General features: G+C 42.1%; 1 protein-coding gene across 1 annotated transcript in view; it reads right to left on the minus strand.

Moving 5' to 3' along the window:
- Positions 1–334: 334 nt before the first annotated feature.
- Positions 335–18,468, minus strand: part of LRRK2 (leucine rich repeat kinase 2) — a 67,360-nt gene continuing 49,226 nt past the window's right edge. The window contains exons 36-47 of the mRNA XM_081957132.1: positions 17,629–17,819; positions 16,421–16,581; positions 14,459–14,629; positions 13,602–13,702; positions 12,970–13,164; positions 11,612–11,805; positions 10,607–10,679; positions 7,938–8,122; positions 6,506–6,658; positions 5,101–5,309; positions 2,989–3,060; positions 335–1,985 (exon numbers count right to left, since the gene is read on the minus strand). Coding sequence (XP_081813258.1) covers positions 1,864–1,985; positions 2,989–3,060; positions 5,101–5,309; positions 6,506–6,658; positions 7,938–8,122; positions 10,607–10,679; positions 11,612–11,805; positions 12,970–13,164; positions 13,602–13,702; positions 14,459–14,629; positions 16,421–16,581; positions 17,629–17,819 — 1,827 coding nt within the window. The 3' untranslated portion in view covers positions 335–1,863. The remainder of the gene's footprint in view (positions 1,986–2,988; positions 3,061–5,100; positions 5,310–6,505; positions 6,659–7,937; positions 8,123–10,606; positions 10,680–11,611; positions 11,806–12,969; positions 13,165–13,601; positions 13,703–14,458; positions 14,630–16,420; positions 16,582–17,628; positions 17,820–18,468) is intronic.

The following is an 18,468-nucleotide window of genomic DNA, read 5'->3' on the forward strand; positions in this document are numbered from 1 at the left end:
AGCTTCCGGAAGTCCTCTGGAGCCTGGAGGAAGCTGTTTTTGCCCTCCCAGAGGCTCGAGGAAAGCCTCCAGAGTCTGGGGAAGGTGAAAACGCCCCCCCTCCTGCCGTGGTGCAGGAGGCCAACTAGGCCACGCCCACCATGGGCGCGCCCATCCGACACTCAGGCAGAGAACCCGTTGCTGAAATTTTTGAAGCCACCCCTGGATATCTCGGTGCTTCTAACATGCCACCAAGATTCAAGTTGCTGGTCACGGAATCCTAATTTCTTTTGCAAAACGTGGAAAGGTCTATATTTAGGGGGAAAAAACAACACAGCCTAATTTTGTACATTGATTATAAACAACTGGATAATACCAAAGTCAATATATTCACAGAGACTCTTCTCTTTATAGCTGGATGGAGAATGCAGCATTCAGATGTGAAATTTCAAGAGCGAACCTATTCGTCCTCCCCCCTGTGAAAACGATTGGGAAGGAATACAGAAAAACAGAATTAGAAGGGACCTTGGAGGTCTTCTAGTCCAACCCCTTGCAGAAGCAGGAGACTGGACCGACTGGCTGTCCAGTTTCTTCTTTAAAAACGTCCAGTGTTGGAGCCTTCACAACTTCTGGAGGCAAGTTGTTCCAAGATTGTTCTCACTGTTAGGAAGTTTCTCCTTAGTTTCCAGCTTGCTTCTCTCCTTGATGAGTTTCTACTCATTGCTTCTTGTCCTGCCTTCCGGTGCTTTGGAGAAGAGGATGACCCCATCGTCTCTGTGACAGCCTCTCAAATACTAGAGAATAGTTATCATGTCACCTCTCGTTCTTCTTTTCGCTTGACTAGGCATATACCGTTCCCTCAATCGTTCATCACGCAGTTTGGCCTCCAGACATCTAATCATGTTTGTTGCTCTTCTCTGCACTTTTTCTACAGTTTCAGCATCTTTTTCGTATTGTGGTGACCAGAACTGGGTGCAATATTCCAAGTGTGGTCTTACCAAGGCATTATAAAGTGGTACTAACACTTCGTCTTATTTTGAATTTTTTTTACATCTCCTGTAAGCACAGCACTTCCCTAAAATTCATTAAAACGCTCTTCCTTTTTCTGGCTTCCACCCAAGCCTGAAAAAATCCTGGCATTCGGGTAACGTTTTATTAAATTTAATAAGTTAAATCTCTAAAGCAGCAGTAGCACCTTGGACAGAAACTTGGGGGGGGGGGGGAACCATGAACTAAACAAAGCCAGAGAAAAACATTGGGCTGAAAAACATTTCGTCCAAATTATTTTGAAATATGCCCAGAGGTGTTGGTGTTTTTCAAAAATTATACTTACGATGCCTTTAATTTCCTGGAATTTAAATAGCTTCTATATTTTAATTAATGTAAAAACAGTTAAAATGTATTGAATGATACCTACGGAAAGATATAAATAGCATAGGAAAAGTACCCTGTTTCCCCAAAAATAAGACCTCCCCGGATAATAAGTCTAATTGGGCTTTTGAGCGCATGCGCTAAAATAACCCCCTCCCCATGAGGTGACCACGCTCGCTGCCTCCTGCACCTCAAAAATAATAAAACCTCCCCGAAAATAAGGCCAAGCGCTTATTTCAGGGGTCAAAAGAAAATAAGACCCTGTCTTGTTTTCGGGGAAACATGGTAGCCAAAGGGAATTAATTTAAACCTAGTGGCATCTGAAACCAGATTTGCGCTGTCACACTTTTATCCTTTTAGTGTGGAATATTATATACTGCTGTATAATTCATATTTTTTTGTTTCATTTTAAAGGAAACAAAGTGGTAACGTGGCATTTAGCAAGTATTTCAGCCCATCCTTCAACGAAACTAACTTCCACGGCTTCGTGTACATCTAGTGAATTCCTTCAAGTTAATCCAAGGAAACCTGCTTCATCTTCTCTGCCAGGGCCTGCCTCATCACAATATGTTTTCTCAAGTTTTGCACTTCATGCGACAGGTTCACATCCCAGATAGACACAGAAGACGGTATCCCTGTGAAGAAAATCATTTACAAATAATTACCTAAGATATTACAGACACAAAAATGCTGGGCACAGTTGTCAGTTCTTGCATTCGCTGTCTTTCAAAAACAGGAGCCAAAATACAGAAGTAGGCCAAGACCTACAAATACTGTTGGAAATCATCGTTGGAATATATTTCTATGCAACAACTGCAATAGTATTCAGTGAGTAGATGGCAGTATTTACAAGTTTGGATCTATGGAACATGCTCTATGCTCTTCTGTTATAAGGTGTTTCCTGTGTCCTGTTATAGTTAAAACAGTTGCGCAGTAAAGCACATTGTGACTGTGCTTTGCTTGTTCTCTGTGGTGCTTTATAAAAACAGAATTTCTAACAAAGGGACAGGAAAGGGGAAAGGGAAAGAGGAAAGAAAAAGATTGGACGAGAGCAAGGAAGGAAAAATAAGGAAAGAGGGGAAGGAAGAAGAAAGGAGAATGAAAATGGAAGGAAGGAAGGAAGGAAGGAAGGAAGGAAGGAAGGAAGGAAGGAAGGAAGGAAGGAAGGAAGGAAGGTTGGTTATAATGAGTGTGAGGGAGGATCTCAGGGAAGTCCTGCCTTAGCACTTAGCCACCACAGATGCCCCCGATACGAGTCCTGTGTCACACCATGGCCATGTCACCAACCCCATGCCCACCCCTCCGAGGTCAAATACAACCCTGATGCTACCCTCGATGAAATCAAGTTTGACACCCCTGCTGTAAACTATAAAAATCCTAATTTATCAGCTGTCCCAGATCTACATGCTGTTTCTGCTCATCAGTAAACTGAATCCTTCTTTCCAGTCAGCCTCCATTTTGTTTTCCAGAGCCTTTCTCCCGGCTTGGAACTGAATCAGATGGATTTTTCTTCCAACAGCAACCGCAAGTATGACAAAAGTCTTCCCCCCCCCCCCCATCCTACAGATCGTCTTGCCAGCGCTAATGGTGTGGCCCGCTGCAGAATGGGAACAGATGAAGAACGGACTTAACACGTACCTTTAATGTGTCCGTCTTCACTCTCCTCTTCATGGCTATAACCCAAGACCAGAACAACATTCCTCAGAGTGCCTTCGATCAAAAGAAAAAACAAATTAAAGTACCATCCTTTATTCTTTATGGAACTCTCCTGTCAAAACAGAAACGTTTCGGCGCATGCACCAGAAAGTGGGGTGGGTCCATGTCGCTTGGGCCCAATCTACCCAATGCAAAGAGGAAACATGCCAGCAGTTTGGGGAGTGGTGTCAAGCTGGCCACACCCACCCAGCTGGCTACACCTGGTGAGTGGTGTCAAGCTGGCCACGCCCACCCAGCTGGACACACCTGGTGATTGGTGTCAAGCTGGCCACGCCCACCCAGCTGGCTACACCCGGTGAGTGGTGTCAAGCTGGCCACGCCCACCCAGTGAGCCACACCACTCAGTCGTTCCCCCCGCCCCCCAAGGTCAACCACAGCTGATGTGGCCTTCAAAGAAATTGAGTTTGACACCCCTGCTTTACCCAAATCCCTGGCTGAACCATGTTCCTTGGGAACATGTTATCAACACGCATCAAACCATTTGCATCTGAATATGAAACAGCCTCTTCCCTCTGCTGCTGCTGAGATCCTTACTCACTCTTCTGTCACTAAACGAATGGTTGTAAGTCGAGTACTGTCTGTAGTTAGCTCAAACTCTTCAGGTATGGGTTTGGTTGCTCATGGCTGACATTTCCAATAGAGGCATTCCTCAACTTACAACAGTTCGGTTAATAACCGTTCCAAGTTACAAACGGCACTGAAAAAAGAGACTTATGACCGTTTTTCACACTCATCCCTAGAGTCAGATGATTTACATTCCAATGCTTGACAACTAACTCACATTTATGACGGTTGCAGTGTCCTGGGGTCACGTGATCCCCTTTTGCGACCATCTGACAAGCAAGGTCAATGGGGAAGCCAAATTCACTTAACAACCGGGCTACTAATCTAGCAACTCCCTGAACAACAGTGGCAAGAAAAGTTGTAAAATGGGACAAAACACACTTAGCAAATTTTTCACTCAGCAACATACATTTTGGGCTCAATTGTGAGGTCATAGGTTGAGGACTACCTGTATCTATATATATAAATGTGTGTGTGTGTGTGTGTGTTCCAGAATAACTCTGGAACACCTTGAGCAATTTCAACCAAACTTAGTACACAGATGACTTAGTCTCTGGAAACAAATATTGTAGGGGTAAGATGCCCCTAACGCCCCTTGGGGGGGTGTTCTGTTAAGATACAGCCTGTTATGCCTTCAAATGGCTTCTACTGTACTGCCATAAAATGGCTTCTACTGTACAGCGCAGTGGAGTTGCCATAGTAATGGCTTCACAGTACTCCACAAGGGGGCTCCCTCTAGTACAGCGATGGTGAACCTTTTTTGGCTCGCGTGCCATAAGGGGAGAGGAGCGCAGGGGGGGTTGTGCACGGGCGTGCCGCACCCATAATGCAACGTGTGACCCCCCCCAGTGCCCATGCGGCATGAGAGGCGCGACCCCCCATTTTTGCATGCTTTTTTTGGGGTGAAAACAGACTCTCCCCCCACCCCTCCGGAGGCCCTTTGGAGGCTTCAGGGACCTTCAGGAGGCTTCCCTGAAGCCTCCGGAGGACTAAAAACCACCTTACGAGCAAACCGGAAGTCCGTTCCCGAACTTTTTTGTGCTCTGGAGGCTTCAGGGAAGCTTCTGAAGCCTCTGGAGGGCCTCCGGGGAGTGGGGAGGCTCTTTTCGCCCTCCCCAGGCTCCTATAAATCCTCTGGGGCCTGGGGAGGGCGAAAAATGGCTTTTAAAAATGCTGAACTCAGCGTGCCCTGACAAATGGCTCCGTGTGCCACCTGTGGCACGCGCACCAGAGGTTTGCTATCCCGGCTCTAGTAAGTGGAAAATCCAACATTAGAAATTACGTTCAGTCCAGACATTTTCCCCCTATAAATAAATACCCGGGCAACACTGGATTATCAGCTAGTGTACAATATTTCTTCCTATTATTTAAAGTAAAGGCCAAAATCAAATCCAACAAACACGGAGTGAAATTTCTTGATGCTAAAACCAAGAGTGGTGGGGTTTTTTTGCAATACGCTTCACGATTTACCTAGTTGGGTTGTCATCATGAATCTCACCGAACGACAGAAATCATGTATTATGCATATGGGGAGGCGCGTGGACAGGTCAAGTAGTAAAAGGTGGCCGCCCCCTGTGCCAACCCACAATGCCGTGTTTTTCTGAAGGCAGAGGCTCTTCACTCTTCCCGGGTAAACGAGTTTCTGTTTTGATTCTGTGTTCAATTCTGGTACCTCCGTTCTGGAAAACAGGACAGCCCCGTCATGTCTAAACCATGTCAGATTTTTCATGTTTTTCGCTCTTTGTGTTTTATACTTTGACAAACTAATAAAAAAAGTTAAGTGGTAAACTCCGTCAGATCACATTCTTCCATTTGGAACTTAAGTTAAGTTCACTTCAGTTCAAGTTAAGATATCTTATCTTACATCTTATCTTAGAGATAAGATATAAAAGATAAGACAAAAAGATAAGATTTAAGATAAAAGATAAGATAAAAGATAAGATATGATACAAGATAAGATATAAGATAAGATACAAGAGAAAAGATAAGATAGAAGATAAGATATAAGAAGATAAAAGATAAGAAAAGATAAAAGATATACGATAAGATACTTATTTATTTATTTATTTATTTACTGAGCGCTTATAGACCGCCCCCTCTCCCGAAAGGGACTCGGGGCGGTGTACAGTCCATATCGGAAATACATCATATAAATAACTATAAAATTAAGCAATTAAAATTATTAAATAGATAAATAGATACGAAGGAGGATAAAAAAGGTTTAACAGAACTGTACAGCTGAGTAAATAGTTTAAAACCCCTACAAATATCCCATAAAATTAAATATAAAAAACAATTCCCCTAAAATACCTGCTAAGAAATATGTTTGCCAGGAGGATAAAATATGAGATAAGATATAAGATAAGATAAAAGATAAGATATAAGAAGATAAAAGATAACAAAAGATAAAAGATGATAAAAGATATGATATAAGATAAGATATAAGATAAGATAATAAGATAAGATAGATAAGATGGATAAGATAAAAGATGATAAGATAAGATAACTTTATTGTCACTTTTTTTTACTGTGAGCTCAGTGGCTGACATGAAAAATGAAATTCTGTTGCCTTCTCTATTTTAGAGAAAATATATATCTACCCAAACACCTACATAACACACATATATACATACACATGCTATGTACATATATAAATATATATCTCCACACACACATACATACATACATACATACATGCATACATGCATTAATCACTGTCCATTTTGAATTCGTAGCAGAGAGAGGAAGACTTCATGAGGTTGATGCTATACTGTGACTGAATCCAGATGTTCAGGAAATCAGACCGATTTATTTGTCCTAGTTATCTCAGCCACTCGCGAGATATTGCTGACTCTGTGGGAGATCAGATACTCACTTTAGTAGGTGCACACAGTCAATCAGTTCACAAAGCTTCTCCGTCTTTTTGTCCCAAATCTCAACAAAATAGCTCTCCTTCTTTGCCAGGTAGATAAATTTGTCCACTGCTATAGAAATAATATTGGCATTGCAGTAGTCCTTGTGACATAACCTGAGACACACACACAAAGAAAAAGGAAATCAGAAAATGATATTGTGGCGTTTACAACACAGGCTACAATGCATAAACTGATTACGCTGATTGTCAATCCTGAAGCTGGCCTGAATGAGGCCATTTTGAGACTTCAGTGCTGACACACCAGCGAAGAGGATTAGGGAGGCATGAATAGAGATAGATGAGGTGTTGTAGCCAAAACAGAATACTTTCTCATGGGAACCAAGGTCATTCCTCCAGGTGCTCGGAAAGAGGGGACTGGAGTCACCTAGCAAGTGGACAGTATAATGATTGTTTTGAGAAAGTGACAAATTTTCACTTTCAATTAGGTGGAAAACTGTGAGAATATTCAGAGTCAGTTTTCCGTGAGCCTGTACCAATATGACATACCCAATAAACCTATTCTTCAAGGAAATTGCTTGCCTCAGATTTTTGTTTGCTATGGGTATGTTCAGTGGTGGGATTCAAATAATTTAACAACCAGTTCTCTTCTGAGGGGCAGAGAGGTGCGTTTCTTTGCTAATGTAGGAGCTTTCTTATATTTAAAAAAAAAGGGGGTAATTCTCCTTACAATTCATTTCAAATTACAATGGTGCTGAAGGAGGAGAATTACGACCAACCCTCATGGATGTTGCCATCGTAGCATCCCCAGGATGACACAATCACAATTCTGGCACGTGGAACCAATTTACAATTATGGTGGTTGCCATTTGTGGTCTCCATTGTCAAGCAAAGTCATTGGGGAAGCTGGCAGGAAGCTACAAATGGCAAACATGGAGGTGGGAGTTGTGACTGTGTGGAATTCACCTAACTGCGGAATACGTTGATGTGATCTTTGCATTTGACAACCGCATTGCTTAGTGACAGAACTTGTCTCCTTTTAATGACCCCCATAATCCCTTGCGGGGTGGAGTCTGGGTAACTGAACCAAGCTGAGTGTTTATTGGCCCTTCCTGTCACCAATGCGGAGTTACATTCAGCAGATATATTCTCAGCATGACCGAGTTGTGGGCCCCAAATTACAATCATTAAGTGAGGACTTCTTTGCTGCTTCTTGATTTCTGTTTGTCTAGGCATTTCTCTCCTTCTCCCTCTCTCTCTCTTTTTCGATATCAAAGCAATGAAATAAATTTAGGAACCCTCAACGTGCCATGGGAAATGCACAGACAAGGTCATCTGCACAGCCAATTTTTCCAGACAAGGCGAATAAAAATTAAATTGTATTTTTAGGAACGTGGGTAGAAGAGGGAAAAAAAGATAAGCAAGAGAAACGTACAGCTGACTCGTCTTGGTCTCAATGAGTTTGTGGGTAGACAAATCGCTGGACAAGGATAATATTTTGGATCCGCAGCCGCCCCAGATTGTACTTCTGTCAGAGGAATAATTTGATTCACTTAAACACATCAGTGGAGTGCTCTCACTTCCCATGAGAAACGTCCTTAAGGGTGTGGCATTTTTGCCCTACAGAGAAAAGACAAGAAAATAAAGAAAATAAGCATAGAATAATAGGATTGCAAAGATCCTTTTTTTGGGGTAAAAGTTCATTATTTTTCAATTTATTTATTTTTTGTTAAAAGTTACAGTAAATTTTACAAATGTTTTCCCTTCCCCTTCCCTCCATCCACCCCCACCCCTATCCCTCCCCCAACCTCCCAGAGCAAAATACAGGGTATAAACATTTAACAATCATACGCTAACATAAGCTAACTAACTTTAACATCCTACCTCCTCTTGTGCTTTAATTCCCCTTTTGTTAAACTAACTTTAGATAAACTGTAACCTTCCTTGTGCCTTCACTCATAAGCTAATTGAAATTTTTTAGTCCGATATTTATTTTGAATATAGTCAATCCATCTTCTCCATTCCAACTTATATTTCTCATCTGAGTGGTCCTTCAAATATGCTGTGATTTTGGCCATCTCTGCTAGATTTGCTACTTTTAGCGTTCATTCTTAAATAGTAGGCAATTCTTCCCTATTCCAGTACTGCGCCACCAACAATCTTGCTGCCATCGTTAAGTTCAAAATCAAATTAGTCTCTATAACTGTACAGTCTGTAATTATACCTAACAAAAACAACTGGGGGGTGAACTTTATCCTCTTTTTAAGTATCTTTTGAATAACCCACCATATTTTTATCCAAAATGCTTTGACTTTTTTGCAAGTCCACCATATATGGTAGTACGTAGCGTCAGCACAATCACATTATTTTTAAATTTTAAAATACCTACATTCCATCTTTCCTTAAGTAGCGTATCGTCTGGGCACAGATATCTGTGCAACATTCTTCCATAAATTATAATACCGTGTTTCCCTGAAAATAAGACAGGATCTTATTTTCTTTTGACCCCCCACGAAATAAACGCTTGGCCTTATTTTCGGGGAGGTCTTATTATTTTTGAGGTGCAGGAGGCAGCGAGCGTGGTCACCTCATGGCTGCTGCTGTGTTGCAATATTTTCGGGGCGGGTTTATTTTAGCGTATGCACTCAAAAGCCCGACTGGGCTTATCATCTGGGCAAACAGGGTACATTATACAATTAAATCTTATATCTCTTCATTTCCTTTTTAACATGTCTTCTAGTATATCTTCTAATATATATACAATAATAACATTGATTATAGTTATTTTCATCGTATTCATGCTAACAATTGTCATTTTATTCTTATCTCTATCTTAATACATTTTCTATTCTTTTCATCTTCTTCTATTTCCAATTTCCTTTTTTATTCTCTCGATGGGCGCTTCGCCTTAGCTGTTACAATGTAATAAGGGTTAATGGGAGAGGCAGTTTCTGTAAGCAGGACAGTAAAGATTAGGACTGTTTCCTTCCTTACAGGATTAGCCCTGTAAAGTGGGGGGGGGGGGGACAAAAGGAGATTTCTTCCAACAACCGGTTCTCCAAACGGCTTAGAAAGTTAACAACCGGTTCTCCCAAATAGGTGCGAACCAGCTGAATCCCATCACTGGTCAGGATATTTGCTGTGCCTGACGTATAATTCCAGTGAGTTTATTGTAACACTAAGAATGTGTAATATTAAGACCTTATTAAAGTCATGTTGATATCAAAGTTTCTGAAATTAAGCAAAATGTCTAACTTAAATTGACGTGGTGGTCCTACAAGAAGATTTGCTGGTTGTCTCTAAATGACAGGCAACGTTATTGTAAAAACAGCCCACATTTTCTTTTTTTTTAAAGTGAATTAAAAAAAAAAAAAAGGGAACGGCAATATTGAAAATCCATAAAACCACCCATTCAAGGACCATCTATGCAATTCCGTTTCGCGTTAATGCTCCCTCTCTTCCTGCTATTATTTGAATGGCATCTGTCAAAATTTAAGAAAGCGCAAACTTTCTATAATAATGCAAAGGAAGAGTTTATTACAATACAATACAATACAATAGTAGAGTTGGAAACCCTATACCGTTTCAGACAGATGGCTATCCAACATCTTCTTAAAGACTTCCAGTGTTGGGGCATTCACAACTTCTAGAGGCAAGCTGTTCCACTGATTCATTGTTCTAACTGTCAGGAAGTTTCTCCTCAGTTCTAAGTTGCTTCTCTCCTTGATTAGTTTCCACCCATTGCTTCTTGTTCTACTCTCAGGTGCCTTGGAGAATAGTTTGACTCCCTCTTCTTTGTGGCAACCCCTGAGATATTGGAAGACTGCTATCCTGTCTCCCCTAGTCCTTCTTTCTATTAAACTAGACATCCTCAGTTCCTGCAACTGTTCTTCATATGTTTTAGTCTCCAGTCTCCTAATCCTCTTGGTTGCTCTTCTCTGCACTCTTTCTACAGTCTCTGCATCTTTTTTACATCGTGGCGACCAGAACTGAATGCAGGATTCCAAGTGTGGCCTTCCCAAGGCCTTATAAAGTGGTATTAACACTTAGGAACATGTCTGCCATTAATTACATATCTCTTGCAAGACTGTAGTGAATATGTACCTTGATTGCTCGGTCCTCAAAGATGGCCAGCTGACCGTTGGCTGTGCCCACCAAAAAGACATTCTTGCACTTGCTGAAATTGAAGGAGAAAATGCATTATATTTAAATGCATTCAATGCACTCAACGAATTGAATGAAATAAGACTTGCAGTATTGAAGCCATGCAGTTAAATGTGTAACCCAGGAGATAAGAAAAGCTGAAATTGCCAGCCCAAAAGAACAAGCTAAATATTTCAACCAGAGCTGGGTTCCTACCGGTTTGGACTGGTTCAGCCCAAATAGGTACTAACTCGGCCGGACACGTGACCGTACCAGTTCCATTCTGGGTGCCACCATTTTTATTTTCTGTTCTGCACATACACAGAACAATCTTCATTGAAAAAAATGTAATTTTTTCCCTTTTTTAATGGTGTGTGCATGCACAGACCTTTTTAAATTGCAAACACGCATGCACGCAGAGTGCGCGTTTGGCGTGGGCACGAGCAAAGTTTTTGTGCACTCACGGAAAAATTTTTGGGTACCGAACTGGTAGTAATGCCAGCAAGAACCCACCGTTGATTTCAACTTCAAAATTGCCCCTCAATTAGCCCTGTGCCAAAAGTCAGCGATAATTCCGGTCACGCGGTGCTCAAAACATACAATAATGTCTAAATACGGATGAATAACTAAGTCATTTCCTTAAAAAAAAATCAACACTTCTGTATCCTTAAGGCATTTTGAAGCAATGTGCGGTATGGAATGGAAGCTAAATTCAGCCATCTTGTGGGAGAAGGAGTGGTAGAATTTGGGGGTGGAGTCAAAAGAGGAACCAGCCTAGAATCCCTACGTAATCACAAGCAAACTAAGCCCAACCCACTTTGAATTCCTTATCTAACTCTAGATAAGGAATCTCATCTAACTCTAACTAGGTGCTGTTAGTTGGGAAGATTCCTAGGTTTTTTAGCAATAAATCAATTTAATTTAAACCTTCACAAAGGGACCTCGTCTTTTGTGCCTGACACATACTTATGCTTTGGCAAGGGACTGCAGTAAAGGCAGGTGACCGAATCTGTCATCATGTGAAACCGATGCCTGCGTGCTCCATCTTGAGTGTGAAAGGCCCAGAGGGATCCTAACTGGGTCCCTGCAATCACCCAGTTCTCCTTCTCAGCAGAAAATGTCACCAAGGCCAAGCACAGTATCCTAATATCTTCAACGTCCTGGGAAAAGAGAGTGAGGGGAGAAAAAGAAGAAACTTTGGACTGCGAATTCATACAAATAAAAACAGAAATAAGAACTGTAACATGCACACGACGGCTTTGTACTACAATGGCTTCATTCTTTAAAGCGAATAACGTATACTTCCAGAAAGCCACATCAATTTTAACAGCATATGCATAAGTATAGTCTGAAATGTAACAATATCCTGTTGTAATATTAAGATAAGGCAGCTGAGTTACACCCTGACTTAGTCATGTTTGGAGTAGATCTATTTAAATAATTGCGAGGAGTTAGCGTAACTACATTTAAGAAAACTTTCTGGCATTAATATACTGCAATAATGTACATTTCTCTAGTTCTTTGCTATTTCTATGGGTCAAGCACACATGCACAGAAATGCACCGCAAACAGTGTATATAATCTGTACTGTTTGCTGTTTTCTGCAAGGAGGCAAATTGCTGGGAGGCAGAAGCAGATTTTTTTTCTTGTTTTCCTTTGGAGCGTCTTATACTCCGAAAAATATGGTATACTATCATATGTGGTGGACATGCCCCAAAGCGAAAACAATTTGGACTAAAATACATACATGGATCGAAAAGATGATAAAACAGCATTTAAGATTATAAGCCAGGAATATTTTTGCTAGGCATAATACCAGAAAAATATGATAAAGGGAATACATACTTAATACTGCATATCCTGACAGCAGCAAGATTTGTATTTCCACAGCATTGGAAAAATGAGGAAATACCCACAGAGGAAAGTGTAATTAAAAAAGGGACCAGATTGCACAGAAATGGATAGATTGACATTAAAAATAAAGGATAAAGATGGGATTTGTTTTATTAATGGCTAGAAAATAGAGATAGAAATTAGAAATTGGAAAAAAATATTATGCATAAGGCAGGGGTGTCCAAACTTGGGAACTTTAAGACTTGTGGACTTCAACTCCCAGAATTCCCCAGCCAACTGGCTGGGGAATTCTGGGAGTTGAAGTCCACAAGTCTTAAAGTTCCCAAGTTTGGACACCCCTGGCATAAGGAGATAAACTGAGACAACCTATTGTATGTTTGTATAAGAAAAATGTATAAATAAAATATATAATATTTTTTTTAAAAAAAACATAACGAAGCATCGATTTGAAGGTCAACCTTGAAACCTACTTCACAGGTGTGTTCCTCGGTATTTATGTTGACAAATGACAGCCGGGCTTCACCTCTCCCACCACTTCCGATCCAGATACCGGTTTTCTTGTTACTTTGGTTTGTAGCCACCATGCATTCCGACGCAAAAGGAGAGGGCACCGGAATGTGTCTCAGGAAGCAAACCAGTTCTGCAGAGCTCAACATTTCATAAACCTGCAGACACCACATTAGAACGGAATAGAATAACAGAGTTGGAAGGGACCTTGGAGGTCTTCTAGCCCGCCACCCTGCTTAGGCAGGAAACTCTATACTATTTCAGACAAATGGTTATCCAACATCTTCTTAAAAACTTCCCGTGTTGGAGCATTCACAACAGTGGTGGGATTCAATCTTTTTTTACTACCGGTTCTGTGGGGCGTGGCTTGGTGGGCGTGGCAGGGGAAGGATACTGTAAAATCTCCATGCCCTCCCCACTTCAGGGAAAGGTTACTGCAAAATCCGCATTTCCTCCCAATCAGCTGGGACTAACACAACAGTGTCTAAGAGCATCTATCTTTTGCTAAACATTTTTGCATGCAAAAGTTCCTAATCCTAAAATAAGTAGCATTAGGAACATCTGTGTCTCTTTTACTGACCTCTACTGAACCTACCTGGTCAGATGTAGGTCTTTCTTGAGGATTTTCTTTCAAACATTTCTTAATTAAATCTTCAAATCTTGGCCAGGGGGCACAACCGTACTCTTTCACAGGATCTAGAATAGATAATTCTGAGCTTAAATTTGGATTTTCGCACTAAAGAAACGAACATCTGTCTTGCAAAAGCACAATCTGTTTAAGGGGTCCTTGGTGCTCTCTGAGTTTGGTGGTTTTGTTCGAAATTTCTGTTTATATATAGTACCACAGAGCAAAGAAAGAGTACAGTCACCATGTGCTTTACTGCTTAACTGTAACAGGAAACTGCTTAAAACAAAAGAGCATCAAACATATACCATAGATCCAAATTTGTAAACACTGCCATCTACTGGCTGAATACTACTGTAGTTGTTGCATAGAAATACATTCCAGCAATGAATTCCAACAGGTTTCCTTGCAGGCATTTCATTACCCAGCTGGATAACATTCATCAGTGCTGGGGTTTAGCCCTGATGATGTTCTCTAGTTGGGTAATGAAATGTCACCAAGAAAACCACTAAGCTCAGAGAGCATGAAGGACTCTGCAGTTCAACCTTGAGCTACAAATATTAGTAGACATGATTAAACAGATTTTTAACGCATAAGATTCTAGTTTTCCTTACAATCCACATTTGCAGTTTTTTGCATTATAACCTTTTGCCTTCATTTAAAAAAAAACAAATGAAATTCAAACATATCCAAATTAGGACTGAGAAATCACATATTTCTAGGTTTTGTTTTTACTTTTTCTGGAGGGACTAAAATAAGGTAGATTATTACAAAGATACAAGTGTATAGTGTGTATAATAACCAGACAGAAAGAAAATGGAACATACCTGGCAATTTTCCATGGATAGCTAATTCATCAAATTCATTAGGAAATTTTATGCCCTCTAATATTCTTCCACCAGCTGTCAAAATGTCATACAGCAGCAAGCCAAATGAATAAACATCAGCTTGCTGATTGTAAATAACATTTCCTCTTGCAACTTCTGGGGCTCTAAATCCTTTAAAAATATATAAAAATCCATGAATCATTCATTGTTGCTTTAACAGATGCTGTTCTTGTTTTAATTTAAGAATCTTAAATGCTATTCAGAACACATAAACCTTGAAAATCAAAATATTATTTATGCTGTGAAAGATACATAAATTCTCCAGAAGGTAATTACAAAAAGGAAACTGTTGGGACCAGTTAATAACAACAAATATCTGTTTTCTCCACAATATAGCCAAGTGATTGGGAAACCTTGCATGTTGGTAACATCAACAGACACAGAGACATAAACAACGGCTACATACTCTACAGGGCTGGTATTCACTTACCTTCCCTACCGATTTGCAAATGTGAGCGTGCGAGTCCATGCCTGCGTTCAGGCTTTGGTTAAAAAAAGTGCCTAAATGGGATGCCGTAGAACCTGGGCGGGTGGGCGGGGCCACCCGCGGTTTCTGTTACCGGTTCGGTCAAACCGGTCTGAAACGGCTGAATACCACTCCTGATACTGTGCAAAAGAGACAATCAACAAGCCACCACGGGAACAAGAAGCTACACGTTCTATTAGTCTTTCTGAATCTAGACCTTGGTTGCTATACAGCCCTAACATAGAAGTCTATCAGAATATGAAGAAAATAACCGGCTAAATCCATCGCCCTCAATATTTGGTCACCAGGGACCGGTTTCCACAGAGAGAGGTTTTTCTGTGGAATGGAGAGGGCGTGGTTTTGTGTGCTTCCTGCATCCCATGGATGGGGCTTCGCTTGTTTGCGTGGAGCAGTTTCTGGTATGCCATATGGTAATGATCCACGGAGCAAGGGTTGGGGACAGAGGTGATATTCTACCGGTTTGGACCAGTTCGACCGAACTGGTAGCAGAAATCACAGGTAGCCCCGCCCATCCGCCCCGGTTCTATGGCATCCCATTTAGGCCCTTTTTTTTTTGGCGAAAAGCACATGCACAAAAGACTTAGCGCACGCGCGGAGGTGCACGTGAGAGTGAAGCGAACCACGTGCTCACATTTGCAAACCAGTAGGGAAGGTACCATATTTTTCGGCATATAAGACGCACCTTTTTCCCTCAAAAAAGAGGGTGAAAATCTGGGGGCATCTTATACACTGAATATAGCATTTTCGGCCTCCTGAAACTCCACCCCCTTTGCAAAAATGGTCATGCATAGCCTTTAAGAGGCTTCCAGAGCGCTGCTGGCGTTTGGGGAGGGCAAAAATGAGCAAAAAATGGGCCGGTTTTTGCTCGTTTTTGCCTCCAGCCCCCAGCAGCACTCTGGAAGCCTCCTAAAGGTTATGCATGTCCTTTTTTTTTTGACAAAAAACGGGTCTGCAGAGTTCAAAAACTTTTTTTTAAAATTTGCCTCTTCAAAATCTTGGTGCATCTTATACTCAGAAAAATACGGTAAGTAAATACCACCTCTAGTTGGGGACGCCGGGGCTAAATAATTCATTAAAGGACCAGGCCAGGAGGAGCAATGGCTCATTGTGTTTCTGATCAGGAGTCACACCAAGGAATCTGTTGATGTGTATTCAACTCAGAGGTGGGTTGCAAATCCCTACGCTACGGATTCGTGGTCGTGCGTGCATGTAACACTTCTGCGCATGCACATAAGCTTATGCGCATGAACAGAAGCGTCTGGGTGGGTGGGCAGAACCTTCGGCGCCGCCACTACCGGTTTGCCTGATCCAGGCCGAATCAGGAGCAACCCACCTCTGGTTCAACTTCCAATTTCATCTGAGTACCTCGGAAAGCCCTTGTTACCTAGATGTAGGAGGTACTATGTTGTTGATACCTGGCGTGCCTTCGGAGGTTTTTATTCCCATTCGGCAACAATATTGGGAAATGCCGTAATCGGCAATCTTGGCAATGACCGCTGAATTGGGATAAAGCGTGAAGAGCAAGACGTTGTGAGGCTTTAAGTCGCGATAGATGATCATGGAAGAATGTAGGTACCTGTTATGAAAAAGAAAGAGAGAGGGATGCACAAGAGAGGAATAGAAATAACATCATGTAGATATAATGGCTGCTTATATTCCAAAGATTTAGAGCAGGGGGGATCCAACTTTGGCAAATGGAAGACTTGTGGACTTCAACTCTCAGAATTCCCCAGCCGGTCATGAATTCTGGGAATTGAAGGCTACGAGTCTTCAAGTTACCATGATGCGTGAGCCATAGTGGCGCTGTCGTTAGAATGCTGTAGTGTAGGCTGACTCTGCCCACTGCCAAGAGTTCAATCATGACCGGCTCAAGGTTGACTCAGCCTTCCATCCTTCCGAGGTGGGTAAAATGAGGACCCAGATTGTTGGGGGCAAGAGGCTGACTCTGTAAACTGCTTAGGAGAGGGCTGTAAAGCACTGTGAAGCGGTATATAAGTCTAAGTGCTATTGTTATTATCTCCCTCCCTCTTTCTTTTTTCTTCCTTCCTTCCTTCCTTTCCTTCCTCCTCCCCTCCCTCCCTCTATTATTCCCTTTTCTTATTATTATCATTCTTCTTCCTGGTGGGGCAGTGGTTAGAAGGCAGGATTGCAGATTAATTCTGCCCACTGTCAGGAATTCGATCCTGACCAGCTCAAGGTTGACTCAGTCTCCTCTCCTTCCAAGGTCAGTAAAATGAGGACCCAGATTGTTGGGGGCAATAAACTGACTCTGTAAACTGCTTAGAGAGGGCTGTAAAGCACTGTGAAGCGGTATATAAGTCTAAGTGCTAGTGCTATCACTGCCATGGTGGCAGAGTGGTTAGAATGGAGTATTGCAAGTTAATTCTGCCCACTGCCAGGAATTCGATCCTGACCGGCTCAAGGTTGACCCAGCCTTCCGTCCTAGGCGGACTCTGTAAACAGCTTATAGGGAGGGCTGTAAAGCACTGTGAAGCGGGATATAAGTTAAATGCTACTGCTAGTGCTATTGGCCATATAGATACAGATACTTACACACATATTCATGGACACATACATACATATTGGAAAAGGAAGGGGCTCATTGTTTTTGTTTTTTGTTTACCTCAAGCCATCTGCCACATGCAGAGCTATCCTGTGCTGTAAGGTTCTGGTTAGGACTGCATTTTCCTGCTGCAGCAACCGATCCAAAGACCCCTTGGGGGCTAATTCCATGACCAGCATCCGAGGACGCACAGCCGCAGCCATCAGGAACACCAGGCTGGGATGGTGAAGGTGGCAAAGCACCGTAAGTTCCTAGACACAGCAAAGTGAAAGTGAAAACGACGGCGTTACTCCTGCCATGGCGCTTCTCAATGGTGCTTCCCACCAGTGGTGGGATTCCAAAAAATGTTTAGTACCAGTTCTGTGGGCGGGGTTTGGTGGGCGTGGCAGGGGAAGGATACTGCAAAATCCCCATTCCCTCCCGATCAGCCGGGACTCGGGAGGCAGGGAATAGATGGGGGCGGGGCCAGTCAGAGGCGGTATTTACCGCTTCTCCGAACTACTCAAAATGTCCGCTACCGGTTCTCCAGAACTGGTCAGAACCTACTGAATCCCACCTCAGCTCCCCACCCACCCACCCCGCGCCCCAAAGGCAAGTGGACTGTTTTTTTCCTTGAAGAAGAAGAAGATGTTTTGCTTGTCATCCAAGAAGCTTCATCGGTGGTGGGAAGGATGGAAGGATAGGTTTTGAAGGGTGTTCACTCCAAAAGGTATGGCTAAATGTCTATGGAGAGGCTCGATCATGCAGGCCATAGGTACTTTTTTTTTTCAAAAGGCAAATGCAGTTTTTTTTTCAGAAGGAGGGAGGAGGAAAGGCAAGGAGGAGGAGGGGAGGAGAAGGAGGAGGAGAAGGAAAAGAAGAGAAGGGGGAGGAGGGGGGAAGGGCAAGAAGAAGGAGGAG

The sequence above is a fragment of the Natrix helvetica genome (assembly GCF_964273705.1).
Source record: "Natrix helvetica genome assembly, chromosome: 6".
Classification (NCBI taxonomy): Eukaryota; Metazoa; Chordata; class Lepidosauria; order Squamata; family Natricidae; genus Natrix; species Natrix helvetica.